General features: G+C 36.4%; 1 protein-coding gene across 1 annotated transcript in view; it reads left to right on the plus strand.

Moving 5' to 3' along the window:
• Positions 1-25,276, plus strand: part of TANC2 (tetratricopeptide repeat, ankyrin repeat and coiled-coil containing 2) — a 522,665-nt gene that overhangs the window by 469,700 nt on the left and 27,689 nt on the right. Inside the window, exons 16-19 of the mRNA XM_051994951.1 lie at positions 3,918-4,040; positions 14,129-14,365; positions 17,213-17,398; positions 19,147-19,240. Of these exons, the coding sequence (XP_051850911.1) occupies positions 3,918-4,040; positions 14,129-14,365; positions 17,213-17,398; positions 19,147-19,240 (640 nt within the window). The remainder of the gene's footprint in view (positions 1-3,917; positions 4,041-14,128; positions 14,366-17,212; positions 17,399-19,146; positions 19,241-25,276) is intronic.

A 25,276-nucleotide genomic window follows, 5' to 3' on the forward strand; every position in this document is an offset into this window, starting at 1 on the left:
ATTTCTGATCTAAACAATCATAGAGATTGTGAGTCAAGCTGTACAGCAATAAATTTTTGTACTTTTTCCAATAACAGTGAAATTATTGATTTCATTTTTGTTCTAGGAGTAAGAGCAGAATGTGAAAAGGTTGAAGAGGGAATAAGAACAGAGGGACAATACAGCAGTGGAGACAGGGCAAAAGGCAAGATGTTCATGCTGGGTAGATCCTAGTGTCCTAACAGATGGCTAGAAAGGATGTGTGAAATATGGTCCAGAGCCAGCTAAATATAGCAGGTTTCACATCTGAACTCTTGCAGTGGCAGGCATGGAGGTAGAAAACAGCAGTAAACTATGTCTTCTATTACATCTTCTGTCCTCGTACTTCAGAACAATCTGAATGAAGTTATGATGATGTTTGGCCGCCCCACAAATCCACAGTGGAAGATTAGCTCTTTTGCCTTGTCAAGAAGTTCCTCCCTAAGAGACTCACCAGGCTTCTGCTGCATCTGTTTCTCTTTCAGCCATTTATTGTTCACTTTTGTTCAGGGAATGCCTTTCCATAAGTGAGGAGTGTGAGTCACCAAATACCATAGTTCCTTGCCTTTATAGGGAAACAGGGTAGAGTGAACTTTGGAATTACATTGAATAAACTATTTTACTGACAGTTATACCTGGAATCCTTCAAAAAACATTTGAATTAGATAGCTAGTTGGTAAAATCCATAGAGCACTATTCTTGGCGTCTTGAGTTGCCAGATACTTACAAGTTCTGTGACTCTGAACAAGTCATTTAACTCAGATTACCTCTTTAAAAAATTGGAATTATGAAGCCTTCTTTGTCGAGCAAACCAATGCCCTGTTGGCTGATACCTTTGCTTAAGGTTTTGACATATGTTTTTATATTGAACTAATGTGACAAATGAGGGCAGCTGAAATGGATTATTAGCACAAATCAAGTAAGTTTTAATGAGTGGCCAGAAGATGCTGGGACTATCAGTGAAAGCCCTACTCATTCTTTTCATTATATCTAGCTGTTGCAGAAAATGGCTACTCTCAAAAACTCAGTCTCACCTATGTTTTTGCCTAGAGGTCATGCCCCGCCACTTCAAGCTTGGAGGTGTGTGGGTAATAAGACACTTAGGGTTCATTTCCATACAGAATCCTAAGTAGAGGAGGGGATTCCATTGTTCAAACTGTATCCTGTATGTGATAGGCACTCTTCACTTTCTAACTGCTGAATTCCTATTCCTTCTTTAAAATCCAATTTAAATTCTACCTCCTCTATTTTGGAATTTCACTTCCACAATTGGCAAGGATTTTTTCCCACACATCTCTGGTTAACTTGTCATACGGGGGCAAGTTTTTCTTTTGTTTTGTCTTTTGCCTAGAGTTATTTGTGTAGTTTTCATATCCTTTTCCTGGTCTGAGATTTCCAGAGGTTCTAGAGAGATAACAGCTAAGGGCAGCTAGCTGGACACAGTGGATAGAGCACTAGGCTTAGAATCAAGAAGATATGAATTCAAATTCTGCCTCAGACTTTTACTAGCTATATGGACCTGGGCAGGAAACTTAACTGTTTGTCTCAGTTTTCTCATCTGTAAAATGAATTCGAGAAGGAAATGGCAAAACACTCCAATATTTTTGCCAAGAAAATTCCAAGTGGTAGCACAGTGAGTCAAACACAGTTGATATAAGTGAACAATAAATCTTAATTAAATATTTTGTTGCCTCTAGTCCTTAACAAGAGGACCAATATTTCTAGTCAGTTTTGAGAACTAAAACCCCAGCTTGACAATCTAAAACTGGGTTATTGGTTAGCTTCACCATTAAAAAAAAAAAAAAAAAAGTATGTAGCATAGAAAGGAAAGTATGTAGCATAGAGGGGAAGACAATAGAATATAAGCAACTTGAAACTTCATTTATATTCCCAAGCTGTAACAAAGTTTCTAACAGAGTAGATACTTAATAGACACTTGTTCAATTAAACTGCTTCAACCTTTCTTTCCTTCCCATTCTTGTGATTTGGTCCAGGAAAAAATAAAACCCAATATAGTGAGGAATTAGGCACAATAGACCTGTCCAGTGCTCTTTAAAGTAGATTGGTTTCTCCTATCAGAATGGGAGAATCAGCAGGGGTAGTTGGTGCTAACCTTTCTATTCTTCCTTCAGCAGCCTTTCTCTTTCCGCAGCAGTGATCAGATAGATAAGGAGATATTTCTAGAGAAGCTGATTCTACCAGGACAAGAACATGACCATATTCTCTTTTGAATTTCATTTTATTTTCTTATGCGTATTTAAAAAATTTCTTCTATAATCCTTATTTTTGTTCTTTGAAATGGTTGTTCTTGGTGATAAGTTAAATCCATAATTTTAAAAATGTAATAAGAAAATAAAAGAGCACAGCAAATGATTGGACAGCTGGACTAGAATCAGAAAGACTAGGTAGAGATCTTACCATTGACACATGCTGGTAGTCTGATCCTTAACAAGCAAATCACTTAATTTCCCAGTGCCCCAGACGTATCTGTAAAGCTACAATTTGCAGGGAAGGTGCAGATCTTCATTGATAAAGATAAATCCTCACTGGGAGCTCCTTACACTGATGAAATCATGGGGATGATCAAAAAATATGCTTGTATGTGTATGTTTACATATATACCATATGTATAAACATATACACAGAGATATAAAAAGATAGACAGACAGACAGAGATAGGTAAATAGATAAACATGTCATGACATCAACTGAGCCATTACTGCTGCTAGTTTCTTTTCTCTGTTTACTATCCTACACTCCATATCTCTTCCAAACCTTTTCATCCTTCCTCAACCTTCCAATGGGCTCATCTGCCCCCCTTCACTCTTAAGAACCTTGCCACATATTTTTCTTAATTTAAAAAAAAAATTAAATAATAGCTTTTTAACTTCAAAATACACACAAAAACAATCCAAAACATTCACCCTCTGCAAAACCCCATGTTCAAAACTTCTCTCCCTTCCTTCCTCACACCCCTTCTTTCAGATAGCACATAGTTCATTATGTCAGATATATACAACTCCTCTACATATGCCCCTATAGTCACCATGCTGAACAAGAAAAATCAAATCAAAAAGGAAAAAAATGAGAAAGAAAACAAAAAGCAAGCAAGCAAACAACAAAAAAAGGTGAAAATACCATTTTACAATCCACACCCCAGCCCCACAGTTCTCCCTCTGGATGCAGATGGCCCTTTCCATCACAAATCCATCAGAATTGCTTGCTGCATATTTTACTAAAAAGAATTGAGGCCATTTACCAAGAGCTCCCTCCTCATTTCATATCACCCAGTGCCTTTTGGCTCTATGTATTTTACCCCTGTTTCACATTAAGAAATCACTCTCCTTCTTGTGAAGGCAAGCCCCTCTAGACCTGTCCGAGTGATCCCATTCTGCAGATTGTCCCTCTCAACATCTTTTCTTTCTCACTTATCTTTACTCTCTCTGTCTAGTGACTGCTTCCCTATTACCTACAAATATACCCATGTCTTCCTCATCCTCCAACACACGTACATACATATATTTATGTATATACACACGCATACATATGCACATATGTGGCCAGCTCATCTTGTTAAAAGATTTATTCAAGAAAAATAATGGGAGTCACATGGATAATCCAAATATATGTACTCTCTATAGAATAAAAAATAATGTACCCACTGGATTTGTTGTTCCATGACCCATGTTACATAGACTTTTATTCTGCACATCACTGAAGGGATAATCCTTTGTACCAAATAAACTGAGTAGCAGACAAATCAGTTTGGTTGTTTCTTTGAGAAGTTATCCTTGGGCTGATACTCATCTCTCTACATACCAGTTCCTGTGTCATTAACTCACTATTGAATATGTTTTAGCTGAATCAGAAACCTGAATGTCTCAATATTTCTTTTTCAGGGTTTGAGTAAAAAAGTTGGGGTATCATCCTCTATACTTCAAGGTCTCTGGATCTCCTACAGTACTGAAGGTCTTTCCATGGCGTTGTCATCTTTACGAAATCTCTATACTCCAAATATAAAGGTAAGCAAAGAAGATTTTTCAAAAGTTTGTATATAAAACTTCCTTGTGTAAGTAATGGGCAATACTTTGTACAGTTTTCTATCTTCATCAAAAATTCCTTTTTATTTAATCGATCTGTGTTTTTCTACTTATAATTTCTGTCCTCTAACACTTTTTACCCTCTACTGAGTATTCAAATCTACTTGTCTCCCAGTTTTCCTATTTCCACATTCATATCTTGTAGTCTGGGGTGTTTGAGACATTCCCTTATTATTCAACCTCTTATTGAAATGATAAGGAGAATACCCAGACTATCTAGAAGTGTCTTGTTATCAGAGGTTTGTTTTTTTTTAACTCCCAACAGTTGGGAGAACAAGATAGCCAAAAGAAGAAGAAAAGAAAATCATTAAAGCACTTTTTTTTTAAATAGAGAAGACAGAGAAGACTCACAGATGAGTAAATCTGCTTTGAAAATTATATTCTAAATTTATTACATGTTTTAAAAGAAAAGTATGTTGTATGTAATAAAGATTAACATATTCATATAAAATCTTCTTTTTTTTTGTTCTGCATATATGGAAATGCCCATTTTATTTGATTTCTGTTCCAGTTAGAATGACTTTTTAATTTAAAAGAAAAAAATGCTTTCTTTTCCATCTCTGAATCAAATTCTTATATTTATCTACTCTCTATAAGTTATCTAGCTATCTGTTTTAATAACTTAATATGCCTAGATATTCCTATTATTAGTTTACCACTTATTTATTTGCTTATTAATTCACTTTACTTTTCTATGTTTTGGGGAAAATCTGCCTGACTATAAAAAATCCTCTCATTAAAGATGACATCTTGCTGTACATCCTCTATAGCAATGGAATACAAGTATCCCAGATGGCATACAAAATGATACATAGGAGTGTAGGAAGAAAATATTAGAACTTGTATTAATATTTGTATTTTTAATTAAAAAAAAGGCAGACCTCTTCACACCTACATAGCTGGTTTCTGGCAAAGTATACTTTATCTGAATGGAAGCAACAACAGCAGGACAAGCCAAGCGTTTTAACTCCCTCCCTCTCCCTTCCTCTTTCCAAGAGCTGGGCAACAGAAGCAGGAACAAATACAGATTGGTCAAGGGACAAAGGAAAGAGGGCTGTGGCTACCAGAACTACAGTAGCAGTGATCATGAGGACCAAGGAGACTAAGAAAACTACGTTATATATAGGAACCATCAGGTTAACTTCCAGGAGTAGCAAAGCCAAGGCATCAAAAGTCTTGTTGTGATGTCATGACAAGTGAAGTCTTGATTTCAGGCTCATTGAGTTAATAGAAAGTAACATTGATGCCAAAATCTATGAAGAAGAGAACAGTGAATGGGGAAATTACTCCAAAAGAAAAATTGTCTCTAATTAGGATAGAAGTCAAGATTTGGAAGTAGAAGATAAAAATGGAGAATCATATAATGGGGCAAATTTTAGTGACTTGCAGATCTTCATAGATTTGTTTTGTAGAGGAAAAAAAGTGAAATGCTGAAGATTCAACTCTTGAATAGACCATAGCTATCTATGTGGACAATCTTTCTCATTTTCTCAGCCATCCATTGTCCACAAGTAAAAATCTGCTCAGGCCATGCTCATTGAAAGCTTGTCAAAAAAAAGGAAAAAGAAAAAAAAAAAAAAACCCTCTCCATCACAGCCAGCTGTGGAACATTTCAGTGAATGTTCATTCAACTTAATGCTGATTTGGGATGTACCTACAAAGCAAGAAGACAATAGATAGTTGTACCATCTAGCCCTTCTCTACTACACAAAACATTCGCAGTTTGGCAGTGTGACTCCTCTGAGAGTGTGATTTTTCTCCAGGATCACGCAACAATTTCAGTGCTGTTGTTGTATTTTCTTATGGCATATTTCTGCCTTTTCTTCATCCCAAAAATTCTGTTGCAACAAGTAGCATATCTCAGCTCTTCTCAACCACTTCTAGGGAAGAGTATGGATTAAATTTATTTTAATTTTAACTTTGTTTAAGATCTTGATTATTATCCCTACCTTTTTTAAAATAATATATTCTACTCCTGCTCTTTAGTTTATATTTGAATGTATATCTCTCATTTTTATAATGTTTCCTGAAAGCAAAATATTGTTGAATTCAAAATTTTAATCTGCTGTCTATTTCCATTTAATGGGTAAATTCATTCCATTCATATTATAAAGTATGATATTTGTTTTGTATTTTCATCCTTCCTGTTTTTCTTCACTATCCTCACCCTATTTATTCTCTCTCTTCAAACTCCTCCACTTTACTTCTGCCCACTACCTTGTCCACCTATTCTTTAACCTAACCAGAGCCTCTAAAAGTCCCTCCTTTATTCTCTCCACCCACCCTCCCACTTATCCCCTTGCCCTCTTATTTCTTTCTGAATATAGGATACTTTTCTACCCTTCTTGATATGTGCGTGTGTGTGTGTGTGTGTGTGTGTGTGTGTGTGTGTGTATAGGTCCCTCTTTAACCCTTTCCTGATATAAGATTTTAGCATTACCAATCCTCGTCCCTAGTAATTTCTCTTGTATCAATTTTTCCTTTTATGTCTCATTTTAATGAGCTAATTACTCCTTTTTGTTTCTCTCTATACAGTTTTTTAAGTCCAGATCATCTCATAATACTCAATTTAACCCAATCTTTTCTTTCAAACTACTTAAATAATGATGTCAATCATAAGAATACTGCTAATATTTTCACATACAAGTAAACAAGTTGACCGTATTAAGTCCTTTATAGTTGGTCTTTAACACTTACTTTATATATTTCTTCAGTATGTTATATGTCACATTTTCCCTTAAGTTCTAAGGTTTGTTGCTATTGTTGTTCCACAAAAACTTGGAAGTCTTTTTCATTTCATAAGATATCCATTTTTTTTTCCCCATTCGGCATTATGCTTAACTTTGCTGGGTAAATTACTCTTGATTGTAATAACCCCAGTTCTTTTACTATTTAGTACTGGAATATAATATTCCAAGACCCATGGTCCTTCAACATAGTAGCAGCTAAGTTTGTATAGTACTTATTGTAACTCCATGATATTTTAAATTGTTTTTTTTTCCTTGTTAATTCCATATTTTCTCCTTAACCTGAGAGTTTTGAAATTTGGCTATTGTATTCCTGTGACTTTTCCTCCTGAGATTCTTCCAGGTGGAGATCAGAGAAGTTTTTCTATTTTGCCTTCTTGTTCTAGAACTTCATAACAATTTTTCTTGATAATTTCTTGTAATATCGTATCAATATTCTTTTTAGTGTAATAGTCAGTAGGTCAATTATTCTTATGTTATTTCTCAGTAATCTGTGCTTCAGATCAGTTGTTTTTCTGCTGAGATATTTCACTCTCTTTTCTATTTAGTCATTCTATGATTTCTTGGTGTTTTAGAACATCATTAGTTTCCTCTTGCCTAGTTCTAGTGTTCAAGGAATTATTTTCTTCCTTAAGTTTTTGATTCTCTATTTCAAGGTTGGTTGACTTTCTTTTCACAATTTTCTTAATTTTCTTAGAATGCTCTTTTTTCTCTAATTTAAAAAAAAAATCTTTCTTATATGATTTTTAAAATCCTTTTTAAGTTTTAAGAATTCTTTTTGTGCTCAAGGCCACCTGATGTTTTTCACTGAATAAGAAGTGGCTTTTTTAGCTCCATTATCTTCCTCTGAATATGAACCCAGGTCTTCTCTATCCCCATAACTATGATTTTTGCTTACTCATTGTTATTTGTTTGTTTAGTTTTGTTTTTTAGCAGCAATTAATGTAATCAAGTTGTAATCTTGAGGTATTGGGAATGATGCCCCAAATCTCAGGTCTTTCTTACTGTTTTTTTTCCTAATGTGTTGGAATCTTTACAAACTGCTAACTCATTAGAGTTGATAGATTATTGATCTGATCTTACAAAAAGATGTTTTGGGCCAGAACTTGAAACAAGGTACTAAGTAGAACTAATTAATACACTGCTTGTGTTTACACCTTTACTCATTGGAATTCACAAAGTAAACTTTGTAACTTTGTGAATTCACACCTCCCATGAAGTTCTTAGGGCCAGATAGCATTATGGGAGAAAACCCATAATCCCTCTCTCTCGGATCCCACAATTCCTCTCTCTCATATATAAGAGACAGAGGCTCTCAATGAGATTTCAGCGGAATTACATGAAGAGTGGAGCTGGATTGAAGGCTGAAGAAAGCAGAAGCAAAGGACAAAACTGTAAGAGCTCTTAGAACCAAGGAGAGAGAAAGGCCTCTAAGGAAAGCTAACCGGGCTATATTGGAGATTGAGAGCCAGAAGCCCTCTCTCCGAGGCAAGAGAGATCCATTCCATTTTTCCACTTGTCTGACTGGAGGCTGAAGAAAGCAAAGGACAATCTGCAAGAACTCTTGAAACCAAGCAGAGACATAGGCCTCAACTAACCAGGCTATTTTGGAAGGAGAAAATAAATGTTTGCATTTTTACCAGCTGGCTGCATTTGGGTGATTATTACTTTCAACTGCAACTAAGACTGCCTCCAGAAAATCTCCCCCAAGAAACCTACTTCTCCCCCAGAGAGAACCATATTATATATTATATTAAAGAAGAAAAACACCACATCTGTAATAGAACTCAATCTTGGGTTCTCCTCTTCAGTCCTGTGCCAGGACTAAGGCTCCTAGTCAGGCTGTCCTGGAAATGATCTTGTTCCTAGCAGTTCCTCCAGTGGCTGCAAACTATACCTGTCCTCTCTGCCCTAGACGTGAAACCAGGGATTCTGCTCTCCTATAAGTGCCCACAGCCAACAGGGTTCCCACCCCTCATTACTGAACTCACCAAATATATACTAGCTCCTTCTCCCCACAGCCACAGTCCTGGACAGGTCTGGTCAGCAGAGCTATGTTTGCCATCCTTCCATAGTGAAAGATCTTTCAAGTCTTTTCTTACTCAACTGTCAAATACCCACACTGTATGCAAAAATAAAAATTTCTTAGGCTGAAGATGCCTCTCTACCCAGCTATCCCTAGGGCTTGTTGTTTGTTGATTCCGCAGAGTTAGTGGTGAGATGTTTGCATTTTACTCTGGCCAGACCTCAGTCACTAGAGTAGGGTTTTTTCCTGGACTCTTCTCACATTGTCTTAGAAGGACAACTATTTTACCAGCACCTTATTTCTTCTAGTCTGAGGTGCGCTCGCTCTCTCTCTCTCTCTTTCTGTCTTTCTCGTTCGCTGTCTTTCTCGCTCTCTCACTCTCTGTGTATATGTGTGTGTGTGTGTGTGTAGAAAATTTGGAGAGCTGAAAGTTTTCTGATCTATTTTACCTTCTTCCCAGAATCCTCTTACTGCCTCCATTTTCAAGAATTCTGATCACAATCTATTGATTTTCTGCTTCTTTCTTTGCTTTTTCATCCACACCATGACTTCTAATCCCCTTGACCCCCACTTCTCTCTCAGTCTATTACTCTGCACTAACGAGTATTTTCTTCTTTCTCATCTTGACCTCTTAGTGAATCATTTCAACTCTAAACTGTCCTCTTCTCTTGAATACCTGGCTTCTTTAAATTGTTGATTGTCCTTTGTTAAGTCTTAACCTTGGATCATTCCCACCGTCCTTGCATTGATATTTCTGAATGAAGGTGGAAAAAAATATACAACCTGGGTCTACTACAGTTTTATGTCACATAACCTCAGCTTGGCCCCTCACTACTGCTAGACAACCTTTCTTATCTGTTCACTCCCCAAAATGGCTCTTCAAACCTTACCATTCTTCCTCAATCCTCCCTTTTTTCCCCAACCCTTAAAAATTTTGTCTCATTTTGCTGAAAAAATAAAGCCATTTACCAAGAGCTCCTGCCTCTCCCTCTTCTTTATATCATGTCATTCAGATGCCTTCTGCCACTATATCCTTTACCTGTGCCTCACATAAAGAGATTAGCCCACTTTTTGCCAAGACAAGCCCCTCTAGACCTCCACAAATGATCGGAACCCATCTCCTTTCCTATACCCAATTGCCTCTTTTACCTCCCCACTCTAACTTATCTTCAATCATCCATAGTAGGTATTTCTGTGTCCTGTTCTCTCTTCTCTCTCTCTCTTCTTAACTCTCTATAGACCAGCTTCCAATCTTGTCATTTAACCAAAAATGCTCTCTCCAAAGTTACTCCAAAAGTGATTTTTTAATTGCCAAAACCATTGGCCTTTCTCAGTCCTCATCCTTCATGGCCTCTCTATAGATTGTGATCCTGTCAGCCATTCTCTTATCTTTACTACTTTCTTCTCCATGGGTTTTCAGGACACTTTATCCTAGTTCTCATATCTATCTGACTGTTCCTTCTCATTCTTCTTTGTTAGGTTTTCCAGATTACATCTACTACTCTGGATAGCCTACACCCTGTGTAGTACCTACTGTGAGTAGAGTATGTAATGGGGCCTCTTCTTTTCTCCCTCTATATTAGTTTACTTGGTGTTCTCATCAGCTCCCATGGATTTAACATCTCTATGCTGATGATTCTCCATTCTACTTATCCAGCTAATTGTAACACTCTCTGCTGACCTTGGAGTCTTGCAACTCCAACTGCTGTTCAAACATCTCAAACTGGATGTTTGATAGTTATTTTAAACTCAGCAAATCCAAAGGTGAATTCATTTTCTCTCCCTTCCTACTCCCAAAGCCCTTCTTCCTCTCAAACTTTCCTATTGCTGCCAAAGTCACCACCATCCTCCCAGGTCTCCAAACTCAAAAATGTAGATATTTGCCTTAACTCTTCATTACCTCTCACTTTCAAATCCAACCTGTTGCCAAGGCCTATTAATTTTACCTTTGTACCATCTCTCTTATATGTCCCCTTCTCTCTTTTGAAATTCCCACCACCAAGATACAGGTCACTCCTTCCTACCTGAAGTGTTGCAAGTCTACCACAAGTCCCTCTCCCATTTCAAGCCATCATCCATTCTGCCATCAAAGTGATTTTCCTACAGTATAGTCCAACTATGTCACCTTCTAGCTTAATAAACCCTAGTAGCTTCCCATCATCTCTGGGATCAAACTCAAAATCCTCTGGCATTCAAAGCGTTTCATAACCTAGCCTTCCCTTCCCCTTTTCCAACTTATATCATCCACATATTCTTTAATGAAATAACACTGGCCTCACTGTGGTTTCCTGAATAAAACACTCCATTTGTCCGCTCCAGGAATTTTCTCTGGCTATCCCCCATGTCTGGAATGTTGACCCTTCTCATTTCTGTCTCCTGGATTCCCTCGCTTTCTTCAAATCCCAAGTAAAATTCCACCTTTCCAATCTTGCTTAACTCTAGAGCCTTCCCTATGTTAGTTATTTCCTATTTACATTTTATATAGCTTGTTTATATGTATGTCTTGCATGTTCTCTCTCCCATTAGATTGTGAATTCCTAGAGGGAAAGAATAGATTTCCTTTTTTTGTATTCTTGGGCTCAGCACAGTGCCTGGCAAATACATTGTAGAAACTTAATATATGCTTATTGACTCACAGAATCAGATTGTAAGTAAAAACAGTCTGAAAGGAAAGAAGTAAAATTCATTAATATTAAAAGCAAAACAAAATGCAAACATTTTGCAATAAATGAATGCAGTTCATTCTAATCAGTTTTTTCAGAATTTAGAATTTTAATACTCTGAGATTCACTCTAGGTCCCTAGGATTTGCTTACAATAAACTGGATGTGACAAAAGAAAGGTAAAATTAGTGCCTGTAGAGTTCAAGAAAAATAAATTCTAAATGCTGGTAAGAAATAAATAAATGGCTTAGATAGATAATTCAATGATATATTTGCTTTACTTATCTTTAATAAATGTAACCCTTGCTTTATTTTCCTCATATGTAAAATGGAGAGAGTAACAGCACCTACTTCTCAGGTTGTTGTGAGCATCAAATGAGACAGTAATTATAAAGTATTTAGCCTAATCCCTGGCACTTATAAAAGCTTAATAAATGCTTTTTCCCTTTCATCCTTTAAAGGATTCTTGAAAGAAATTATAAAGCAAAGATACTAAAAAAAAAATGTTTGAACACAGGCAACAATCAGAAAATGACAGAATTGATGCTGATATTCCTAGAAGTAACTTTTCATCAGCCACATTAGGAGGATTAATTAATTAATGATTAATCAGGTCTGATAATTTGAGTCAAAAACTTTCAAAATTATCAAGAAAAATATGTAAAATATGGATTTATATACACCTCTCATACACATCTAGTTTGCCTTGAGATATTAATTAATTATGATGTCAAGCCATCATGTTTATTAACACATTTTAAATTAAGCTTTTGTTGTTTTTAAAAGGTTACAAATTGAAACAATATGTTTCCATTTTTTAGGAGTGAGGCAGCTAGATAGCACAGCTTACAGGGCTCCATGCCTAAAGTCAGGAAGATCTGAGTTCAAATCTAGTTACAAACACTTAGTAGCTTTGTAACCTTAAACAAATCACTTAACCCTGTTTGCCTCAGTTTTCTCAACTGTAAAATGAGCAGAAGAAAGAAATGGCAAATCTCCCCAGTATCTCTTCCAAGAAAACTCCAATTAAGGTCACAAAGAGTTGGATGTGACTGAAAATGACTGAACAATAAACCTCAAAGTATAAGAATCCAGAAAAGTTCAAGTTCAAGTTCTATCTAAATACATAGATCAGAAGAAGGAACAAAAGCATGAGTGTTGTTATTTGTCCTTTGTTTTTTGAAGAGGACTAATGATATTACAAATAATGTCTTGGCTTGCTCATGAATTGGATTTAAGGAACTGGAAATATCACTGACCAAGTTCCAATAATATTCTTAACTTTACTTTTGAATATTCAAATAAGACTGTAATCACATCCATTCAGTAGTCCCTTCCAGTGATGTAGATGGCCTTCCATGAATTCATCACAGTGAGTGTAGTTGCACAGTTAAGAATAGCAGTAGGAAAGAATTGGAAAATGAGTTGATGCCCATCAGTTGGGAAATGGCTGAATAAGTTGGGGTATATAGATTAATATTGTCCTATAAAAAAAGGATGAACAAGTTGCCTTTAGAAAGACCTGGAAAAATTTACATGAATTGATGCTGAGTGAAACAAGCAGAATCAGCTATACATTGTACATAGTAACAGCAAGATTGTGTGATGATCAGCTATAAATATATATAAAAGCTATAAAAGGCTTGGTTCTTCTCAGTGGTTTAGTGATCCAAGGCAATCCCATTAGATTTTGGATAGAAAATGCCATCTGCATCTAGAAAGAGAACTATGATGAATGAATATAAATCAATACATGCTATGTTCACTTCTTTTTTCTGTTCTCTTGTGGTTTTTCCCTTTTGTTCTGATTTTTTCTCTCCCAACATGATTCATAAAGATATGTGTATTTTTAAAAGTTAAAATACATGTATAACCAAAGAGAAACAAATAAATAAATAAAGAAGTAGCAACAGCAAGATAAGGGAAAAAAAAGAATCGCATTAGGAATTTTGCTGTCCACTTGTCATCCCTTACCAAACAGTAGATAAAATGGAAAATGTTTCAGTGGCTACACATTTCTGAAGGTTAGTAATTAGACAAGGTGTCATCAAAAGAAAGTATAGACAGTTCCCAGCTTATATTTCAGAAATTCATTTATAAGTTATTTTTGTGGAACTTGAAATACATTTCTCACAAAAATAATGTTAAAAATAGTGGATAGATTCCTACCAGAAAAGCCTTTAGGACCAATAATGTCCCTAAAGTATAGTACCAATTGTCTTATTTTAGTTTCATCTGCTCACCACTTATAATATTGCTTCCATGAATTACAGCTTAACCTTTTTTTTCCTTGGTAGTGGTGTCTTAAGGGAAAGAGGGTAGAGATGCAAGGTCCTCTTAACCCTGATCCTGATGTGTCTAAGTGGATTTAGAGGAATCATATTTTAGTTTTCCTACTCAAAATAAGGTTAATAAGCCAGCAAAGTATTAATAGATTGGTCAGGCAAAGGTCGTCATATTTTAAAAAGAAGATAGTGTTAGCACTGCACCAGGTCTCAGTTCACTAAGTAACAGTGGGTCCAAGAAGGTATGAGGGGCCCTTACTAATTGCTTTTTTTTTATTCTGGCTTTTCAGGTCAGTCGACTGCTGATTTTGGGAGGTGCCAACATCAATTACCGAACAGAAGTTTTAAATAATGCTCCAATTTTGTGTGTCCAATCACACCTCGGTTATACAGAGATGGTGGCCCTGCTGTTGGAGTTTGGGGCTAATGTAGATGCCTCTTCAGAAAGTGGCCTTACTCCTCTAGGATATGCTGCAGCAGCTGGGTTCCTAAGTATTGTTGTGCTGCTATGCAAAAGACGAGCCAAGGTAATGTTTCTGTATTTGTTCAAAGCCTCTTAGCTATTTCTTTCTTTCTTTCTTTCTTTCTTTCTCTTTTTCTACTTGAGCAGATTCAACATTATTCATATAGTTGCCTTGCCTGGCTACATGGAGATGAAGGACTATAGCATATGCAATTTAAAGTCAAATCAGAGATAATTCTGACAGTGAATACATCATATTTTCTCCCCACACCTCACAATGTTTTCTACATAATCCTAAAAGTATTTGAAAGGTAGTTGAAAAATTAACTAGTAGCACCAGTAAGCTCCCAAAGAACAACCGGAACAATCCTACAGATGAGTTCATTTCTAATTGAGTAAGGTAAAGGAATAGAGGTTCTTCATAGGAGATAGTTAAATGTCACCAGGAGCAGCTAAATGGCAGAGGATAGATAGTGGGGTCTGGAGTCAAAAAGACTCACCTTCTTGAGTTCAAATACAGCCTCAGAAACTTATGAGCTGTAAATGGCCTATGACCCTGGGCAAGTCACTTAAACTATTTGCCTCAGTTTCCTCATCTGTAAAATGAGCTACAAAAGGAAAAGACAAAACATTTCAGTATTTTTGTCAAAAAAAAAAAAAACCCCAAATGGCATCACAAAGAGGCAGATACAACTGAAATGAATGTCTAAACAAATGTCACCTGGAAGCTTATAGTCCTTTTCAGAGGGCTGGTGACCAGTAATATTATCAGCGTGAATATAAAGAAGAGACAAGCCATCTTAGAAAATAGGAAAATAACCTGAATTACCTGATATACCTATACTTAGGTATCTATCTAGGAAGAGTTTACTGGATCTCAAGTAGTAGAAGCCTCAAGTGGTAGACCAAAGTCTGGACTTATTGGGAGTGGTAGACTTTACTGGTGACACCTAGATGTGTCTCCATAATACAGAACACATTTCATTCATTCCATCCAATTCTCTGAGAATTTCTGCTGATTGTGTGTTTATTTTGTGGTGTTTGAAAGGTCATTGGTGCAACTATATCCAGCTTCAAACATTTGGTGAAAAGAAAATTGCTGGTCACACCAGTATCATAGGCTTCTGGAAACGGTTTGTGGTTTTTCAAAGTTTTGTTTCAACTCTGAGAGCAAACTATGAATTTAAGTGGTTTTATTGTGAAACATAAGATATGTAAGTGACCTCTTTACAAAGCCAGTTTTCAGAGTTTGTTCTGAGAAATATGATGCCCTTTGCTGATGAAGGACAAGAAAAGAGGTTGGACCCAAGACTCTAGCATAATTTCAAAGCATTTGGGCTCTTACTACAGGGGAAGGGATGTGAACAAGCATTTATTAAGCATTTTCTGTGTCCTAGACATCGTGCTAACCTCTTTATACATAGTATCTCATTTGGTCCCACCCTGAGATAGATGCTGTTATGATCCCCATTTTATAAATGAGGAAACTGAGACAGACAGACATTAATTATCAAACAACTAGTAAGTATCTGAAGCCATATTTGAATCTCAGTTCTTCCTGACTCCAGACCCAGTGCTTTCCTATTTATTTATATAGAGTCTCATTTAATTTCTATAGCTACATATTCATGCTTTTGAACCTGTCAGGCATTCCTACCACTTGATGATCATTTCGTTTATCTCTTGTTCCTTCCCCATTTCATTTTCTACACTGATAAGCTGTTCAAATTTTCTCTTTCTACACCCTCAACCATACCCTTGCTGTCTTTATTCTCCAATGATGTTATTCTTTTTGATGACAAGATCAAGACCTCCCTTATCTTCTTCAGCTTCCCCCTTTCTAAACAGTATGCCTCTCTTTTTCACTCTTTTTCCTTATCCTGCTCCAGGTTCCAGTGGGAAGCACCTGGTTTAGCCAAAACTGGTGCCATGTCTGCCGTTCCCTCTCCTCTAAATCAAGACATCCAGACCCCACCCCAGTCTTCTAACCAGTACTTTCTTTCTTCTTTTGACCTTCAGACCAGCCATTGAACCTTTGCCTAAGGGAATCCTCCACTCAAATCCACTTTTCTCTTCCCAGTGGTGATGGCCAGCACCTTTCAGGCTCCCTCCTTGTGTAATCACATGTAACCACATGCCCTGTGGTCTGCTAGAGCTTGCTATCTGCCCTTTCACCACCCCATAGCACCTCCAAGTCTCTCCAGTATTCCACAGCTGAACCTGCCCTTTTGTCTTATCTCTTTCAATTAGTGTTTCTTGAGAATAGGGATTATCCCCCTTTTACATGAGAATACTCTTTGGCCCTTTAACCCACACAATTCAAGACTAGTGCTATGGCAGCCTGGTACGTTGAACTCTCAATGCCCCCTACCAGTATGACCAAATCTTCAGGACATGAATGGAGAGTAGTGGTTGCCTTCCCCACAGGGAGGCAAAGTGGTCTCGGTCATAAGGCTGGCTGGTCTTCTGGTCTAATGAGTGATTCATGATATACAGTTCTTTCTTTTGAAAAGCCATAAATGGGGAGAGTCACTATGTTCTTTCTTCCCTGTGGTTTCAAAGACTATTTTAATCTGGTATAGGCAGCTACAATCTATCAAATTTTAATCTAAAAGAAAGGGAAAACAAAAATGCTACAACAGAAAATGTTTTTGTTTTTCTTTTAGTATAAAAGCAACACTATGATTAGGGGCTTATCCCTGGAGGAAAAATTCAGCATAGTTGGATCCAACAGATTGCCTAACCAGGGAGGCAAAGCTTCTTCCATTCGGTGATTAGTTCAGTGATTGAAGAAGGAGGATGCCAAAAAATACTATATCATGCTTCTCTGGGAACACAGTCCTAGGAACTTTGTCAACACTTTGACTTTCCAGCCACAAGACTTAGTCTCCTCCTGTCTCCTCCCCTTTAGGTGGATCACTTGGACAAAAATGGGCAGTGTGCACTGGTTCATGCTGCACTCAGAGGCCATCTGGAAGTTGTCAAGTTTCTGATTCAGTGTGACTGGACAATGGCTGGTCAGCAGCAAGGGGTGTTCAAAAAAAGCCATGCCATCCAACAAGCCCTAATTGCCGCAGCCAGCATGGGCTATACAGAGGTAAGAAAGGGGTTCCCTGGGTTTATTCTGTGGGTGCCAGTAGATCTAAGAGACAAGAATTTGGGTAGAAGAATTACTTTATTAGTAGATTGTAAATCAAGTCAAAGTACTTTGGTAAAGATTGATGTTACTTTGCCTTTATGGTTGCTGCTGTATGCTGGATAGAGACCTCCAAGCCACTCTACTCACCAAATGTCATGAAGATCTGTTCTGATTATTCCAGCAAGTTTAAATGGGCCCTCAGCCTTTGCCCTTAACTGGTAGAACTGTCTTCTGGGAGAATCTCTTCCAAGAAAGTAGGTTTCCACTGAATTCACATCTTTATCAGAGATAATGAATACTGAGCTCAGAATATAGAGACTATAAGTGCTTTCACTTTTGATATCCCTGAAAAGCAAAGACTCTTAGTTCTGATTCTTTTTTGTAAAGAGTCACTTTAAAAAATGCTAGATTATTTCAGTATTTGGACTTGAAATTAATTGAGTCAGTAACAATCATAAGAACCTCTATGGAGCCTGGAAATAAGGGCAAAACTTATTTTCTGAAAGGAAAAGATAGAACAAATTTCTCCCCACTTTACTCCTTCTTTCTCTTCTAATCCATTACAATGTGCTTACTCACCAGCATACCTCCCAGAACCAGTAATATGTTCATTATGCCACTGTGGTCCTGAATTTCTAGTTCCCTCAATATATGTATTGAGAAAGTTTTCCCAAATTAGTCCTAACCAGTAATAAAAATTACATGTCATATTTTGTGAATTTCTTCTCCTTTATTCACAGAGCTGTTAACCACAATGTGAATTAGCTGCAGGTTGAAAGCAGCTTCCCTTGCCCACCAGGTCTGTAACGATGGTTTCACTCACCACCTAGCCAGTCTAATCATGTCAGCATTTTTTCAGGAGTATTGCATAATTCAGACTTTACTCTTATCCTGGATTGATTTGGCTTTTATTGTACCATAATTCTGGGAAACTGTCAAAAAAATGGCATGGATTTTGCCAACTGAGAAAGAACTAACAATACTTGCTGCTTTTAGATCACTTAATGAGCTGGTCATACCAGCTTCTAGGGAGGTTCATGGCAAATTTTGTAGACCTCTAAAATTGAAAAGTGAGAATTGAGTCCAACAGATGTCTGAGTAGCTTAGTGATATCATAGAGATATGCACTGGAGCTCTCCTCCATTAATAGGAATAATAGGCAGTACATTCACTGTAGTGGGATTTAATAATGAGACCTTTGCTTTCAGTTTGAAAATTATAGCAGCACTCATATTCTGTAACCACAGTCATTTCTTTCTAACATAGCCAACCTTAACAACTGACCTAATGTATCCACAAGAGACTACTGAATAGGAGATGGAAAGAATGCTGGTGCTGGAGCCATAAGGACCCACATTTCAGGCTCTTGTTTCTTTATATCTTTATTTTCCCTCACTTATTTTTACAAAAAATATTGAGTTTATGATTTAAGTCGAAAGAATCAGTGTCTGAAAGGGACACATACTAGGTATATAATTTATATCCTAGAAGGCTTGAAAATTACTGATTTATTATATCCTAAAATAAATGCATTCAGTGATTCATGCTTGGTCAAGGCCATTAGTTCTAAGAACTTGTAATAGTAGAAGAATCATTCTAACCAAGATGTCACAAGTTTCATCCAGCACTGTGTTCAAAGGGCAATGTTCAAATTGTCAATAGCCCTCTCACTGTCAAGTTTGATATGAAATAACATTTTGTTTCAGATTGTCTCCTACCTGCTCGATCTTCCAGAAAAAGATGAAGAGGAAGTAGAACGAGCCCAGATCAACAGTTTTGACAGCCTCTGGGGAGAAACAGGCAAGTTCCATGGACACCTTGGCTAAATACTCTCATACCTGGATCTTGTTTGTTTAAAGCCTCTTTATCTCTTGTCCTCTTAGCTTTGATAATATGCAACTTTGTGTTGGAGGGTAATAGAGTCACCACAGTAGTCAAAGTGGCTGAAATCCCAAGAGTGTTCACTTTCATTTTTCTCCATTTGGGTCTTATCTCATTCCCATTACCAGAGTTCTGTGTGATATTTCTAAGTTTCTTTACATTATAACTGATTAGAACAATAAAGAATTATTTGTCTTTTTTCTTACTTTGACCCCTTGGAGTAGCTAGGAAAGAAATGTTTTCCCTATGAAAACTCTATCTTCAATTATAAATCCAATGTTAAAATGTTCCTCTGCCAGCCCTTAGTATTGCTTGCCGTGTTGGAGCTAGATAACAAAGCTAAGGTAATGTACTAGAGTAAAAACTGACACAAATCCTAAATCTATTCTCTCCCCCAAACTTTTCCCATTGATCCATAGCAGAATAATTCATTGAATTAATTTAGCCTAGCTGCACGAATAGGCTGTTTCTTTTCTACTTTATGGGAAAATGACTATCAACTTTTCTTCGGTCTAAACAGAGCATCTGGAATATCAGTAACTTTTATGGTATGTGTTAGAAGCCAGATCCATGAAAACCATAGTTTCACTATAGATATACTTACTCCTACTGCTTAAAGAACCATGTACATGTTTAGATTGCCATTTTTGAGGGGGTATTGTCCTAAACAAGGAGAATATTATTTTGGTTTAAAGTCAGGATGTTATTTGAAATAAGAGAGCCCATCTAAAAGCAATGCTGACTTATTGGATTAGGAAATTTCTTTCCAAAGCAAAACAACTAAATGGTTTCACTGCTTTCACTAGTAGCCTGAGAAATAGTCTCTAGCTTAAAATTTTGCTTTTTTTGGGGGGAGGCATTCCTTCTTTTTTGTAAGGTCAGATGTAAGCAGATAAGGTCACCTGCAATAGAAGCCTGACTTTAAAGAAATCTGGAGACTCATGAAAATTATCTTTCCACAACAACCACAATTATTGGTCTGGTTTTATGACTCAGCTAAAGAGAATGAATGCTGTTCATCTGTAGTATCAGCATATGACCCCCTCCCCCATTCAAGATGCTGCCAAATACATGAGCAGTGCTATTATTTCCAGGGATACCAGCTGTTTCTATCACCACTGGTGAGGCTAAGAGAGTGGTAGCCATCTGTTGGTGACATAGACTAGGGAACCACAGAAAAAAATAATCAAGTAGTAGCCATAAGGAAGTTCTTCTAACTGTCTATGGGAGAAATCCTTTAAAAAAAAAAAATGAAGAGAAGCTTGTTCTCTTTTATATATAGATATATAATTTTTGTCCAAAATACATGCAAAGATAGTTTTCAATATTCACCCTTACAAAATCTTGTGTTCCAAATTTTTCTCCCTCCTTATTTCTTCCCTCCTCTAAACAGCAAGTAATCCAATATAGGTTAAACATGTACAATTCTTCTAAACATATTTCCACATTTATCATGCTGCACAAGAAAAATCAGATCAAAAGAGGAAAATAATGAGAAATGAAAAAAACGAGCAAGCAAGCAAACAACAACAACAAAGGTGAAAATACTATGTTGTGATCTATATTCAGTCTCCATAGTCCTTTTTTCTGGATGCAGATGGCTCTCTCCATCACAAGTCTATTGAAATTGCCCTGAATCAACTCATTGTTGAAAAGAGCCAAGTTCATCCCAGTCAATTATCACATATTGTTGTTGCTGTGTACAATGTTCTCTTACTCACTACACTTAGCATCAGTTCATGTAAGTCTCTCCAGGCCTTTCAGAAATCATCTTGCTTATCATTTCTTATAGAACAATAATATTCCATTATATTCATATACTGTAACTTATTCAGCCATTCTCCAACTGATGGGCATCCACTCAGTTTCCAGTTCCTTGTCACCACAAAAAGAGCTGCTACAAACATTTTTGCACACATGGGTTCTTTTCTCTTTTTTATGATCTCTCTGGCATACAGATCCAGTAGAGATCAAAGAGTATGCACAGTTTTATAGAGCTTGTTCCTAAATGATGATTTTATATAAGGAGAATGTAGGTCACTGAATGACTCTTACAATCAATTCATTTAACTGTATTGCCCTTCTCTAGCAACTGTAATACTTGGAATGGCATTTTACATAACAGATTTTCTAAATCAAGCACCTAGAACATTATGGTCTCCTCCCACTTCTCTCAGTAACTACTCTACTCTATCCAATAGCATCTTCCTTCATCTAGCTGTCATCAACTGGCTAATTTCATTTCCACCCACAGATTTTTTAAACTTCTCATGGGACAACACAGAAAAGGAAGTGAAGTGTTAAAATACACAATGTTCCTTTCTTTCACTACCTCAGGGCTATGAATCCAAATCAGGACCAACTTTAGAGATGTGCTATATTGTAGATTTTCCCTGGGAGGCGGCTTAACCATAGGATTTTCCTGATTGAAAGGATGGTAGGAAAGCTGCCTTACAACAGCTGAAGCCCCTAGGGAGATCATGAAATAAATATAAGCTTGAAACTAATTTTTGTTCTCCCTGATCACTCTCCTTTGGACCCACATCCCCAGGTTAAACGGTAACCATACCAGTTTTTCATAATTATGAGGGAGACAGGAAAGTCAATCACTTTATTGTTTTATTCAGATCACTTTTAGTATTTTCCTATTTACTCTGCACAGTGTCTTCCCATTTCCAAAATACTATTCTGTCTATCACTTACCCTATCATGGTTCCCATGGGAAAAGGAACATGTATGACTTAGAGAAATCTTAGCATACTTTGATGAGCTTGAATAAAATCTGGAAAGGAACTTAGTATACTGCTATAAGACCTATTTGTCATGTACAGAACTAGCTTTATCTGAAAATTCTTTGCTTCAAAAAAGTCTAAATAATTGTTAATTTTTAAAAAACTGTCTCAAATATAACCAAAGCAATTCCATGCTCATGGATTTTGAAAGTAGATCAGTCTTTACTGAGTACTGTTGCTTTGTTGTTTGGAGTAAAATTCACTGTCCATATTAATAACACTATTTATTCTCACCTTAGCCTCAATCCCAAATTAACTCCTAACTTAAGCACCAGCAATAGCACAATAAAACCAGATCCTACTTCCATAGTAAATATGATTTATCAGGAGCTTAGTGGCCCACATGAAAAGTTTCCAGAGAACCTTGCTTATCTTCTCTAAAAATGGTTTTCTTTGAGTTTTGGCAAATCTTTAAAATAGAAGTTTGATATAATAATAATAATAGATAAAATTTATTAATGTCATATATGTGCCAGGCACCATACTAATCACTTTCCAATTATTATCTCATTTGCTCCTTCATAACTAGTCTGAGAGATAGGTACTTCTATTATTCCCATTTTACAGATGAGGAAACTGAAACATACAGAGGATAAATGACTTGTCTAGAGTCACAAAAGCTAGTAGATGTCTCAGGCAGAAGAATAAAGATAGTTATCAGACGTTCTGAAAAGCCCGTTTATTTTAAATTTCACAAAGTGCTTTTTGTCATCACTAATAACCGCCTGGCACAACAAAACTCTTGTGCTGCCCTCTAAGTCACAGCCAGGACCAAATCCCTGCCTAAAAATAAAGGTTTTACATGAACTATTGAAATGTTTGAATTACTGAAATTGAAGTATCTAGAGTGCATGATAGAAGAGAGCTTCTAGGTCAGGTAACACTCTTATGTCAATCATCTAAGACAAGGAAAACTACTTTTCACCTCAGAGAGAATTGAACCACTGAACTCCTTGAAAGGACTTCAGTAAAAATGAGAAGGGTTGATTTTGAGAAGTCTAAAAATAAATCCAAACATACATAAAGACAAGTCCTATATAGGTCAAATTTTAGGCTAAAGATATTTTCTAAATCCATCACCGGTGAGATGTCACAAAACTTCTTTTTCCTGAGGAAAGCAAAGATACCTTGAATATTACTTATATTGAAAATTAAAGGTAGATTGACTTTACATAAAATTTAAGCTAATAATGAAAATCAATCAAGCCTATAAACAAAAGGCATATGTTAACAGGAAAAAATTGCAAGTGGATACATAGAAGATTTTTGTTTCAGTTTGGTTAGATTTCCAGATGTGCAAACTGACTTATTATCTTTGCTAAACAAAAGTTGCTTTCCAATTTGTGATTGGGTGATATATGACACTCAAAGTAAGGAACTGGACCTATTAACCAGCTCAGAAAAATATTCTTCTTTCCCTTTAAAAGAAAGTATCACTCCTACCATCATCTCATCACTGCAATAATTTCAGTGTCTTTCATGCCTCACCCCTTTTTACAAGAAACAAGCCTACATATTGGAGCTCCCTGGGGAAATAAGATGACCACACATTTCATGAAAGAGTTTAGAAGAAAACTCCAGGTGTCTCTTCCTTCTATTGAAACTATAGGCAATCTAGAATCCCCACAATTTTGTATATTTATGTCACAAACAGTGAAAAGTGGTATGATGGGAAGATTATTTAAATCTCTATATGGCAAAGAACTGAACTGTCCTTTAATGCTGATAATTATGAGAAGCTTAATGTATCCTGCCTTGTATAGGGTCCATAGTATTTCATCCAGAAGAATAAAAGTCTTTGTCACATATTATGCCCCTTTTCTAGATCTGAGACATTAATAAGTTTGGACTATTACAAATTTAGGAGGAGACAGAACGACTTAATAGTTGGAACTGTACTAGGAACCTAATGAAAATGAAGAAAAGTTTGTTTGCTCTGGCTGGTCCTTAGGACTACCATTGTATTTAGATTCTTTGAGATATCAGGGCCAAGCCAAAGGTATTATGGCACCCACTGCCACATTCAGTTTTCCAGAATCTGTATGTATCATCTGCTCAAAACCCTTTCTCATAGTCACTTAAGTTCCTCTAGATTTGTGAAGCCTCTAACCCAGAGGAAATATGTGACATCTTTGTAAGACAAGGACACATTACAGAAAATGCAAGCTAAATAACAAGTAATGAAAAGTATAAGATACCCTGACAATTATCAAAACTACTTCTGCCCATATCTCTAGAATTAGAAAGGTATAAATACACTTGTTCTGTTTTCTTTGCTGCTTTGTTAACACAGCACAACTGTTTTAGTCTAAGTGCCTGAAACAGCATCATTTCTACTTTTTTTTCTATTTAATATTTTATTTTTCCAGTTACATGCAAAAATAGTTTTCAACATCCATTTTTGCAAGATTGTGAGTTTCAAATTTTTTTCTCCCTACTTCTTTCCTCCCCAAGACAAGAAACAATCTGATATAGGTTATATATGTACAGTCATCTTAAGCATATTTCCACATTATCATGTGAAAGAAAAATCAGAACAAAATAAAAAATCACAAGAAAGAAAAAAACAAACAAAAAAAATTTAAAGAAGAAAATAATGTGCTTTAATTCAGTCTCCATAGTTCTCTTTATAGATGCATATGACATTTTCCTTCCCAGGTCTATTGGAATTGTCTTGGATCAACAATATTATTTCTTAACATGAACATAGTAAAGCCACAGTACCTGGCAGAGGCTACTTCAGAGTAGGAAGTAGGGGAATAAGAAGATAATGCTAACTCTGTGAGGTTTGTGACATAGCACAGGAAATCTAATGTCCATGTTTCTTTCTTTCTCCCCAAGCTACTGATCTACCACAATAAAATTCCCAAATCTCTGAGACTCTTGTGAGAATTTTGTCCAGCCTCTACCAAATGTGCTGAAAATAGCCTTATCTAAACAGAGCCTGAGAGATCCAGTTCCTGAGTTCAGATACCAAGTATCTTTAGGCCTATGATAAAATCAAACCTATGTTGGAAGCATCCATTATTAGCATAGGAAATCTCTTTGCTAGCATCCCATGACATTAGGGGAAAGTGTTCCCAGCAGATTCAATTGGAGATTTCTATTCAGTAAAGAGTTTGATAAATTAATAAGAGAAATGTGGGAAGAAAAATGGGAGAAA

The sequence above is a fragment of the Antechinus flavipes genome, chromosome 4 (assembly GCF_016432865.1).
Source record: "Antechinus flavipes isolate AdamAnt ecotype Samford, QLD, Australia chromosome 4, AdamAnt_v2, whole genome shotgun sequence".
NCBI classification, from domain to species: Eukaryota; Metazoa; Chordata; class Mammalia; order Dasyuromorphia; family Dasyuridae; genus Antechinus; species Antechinus flavipes.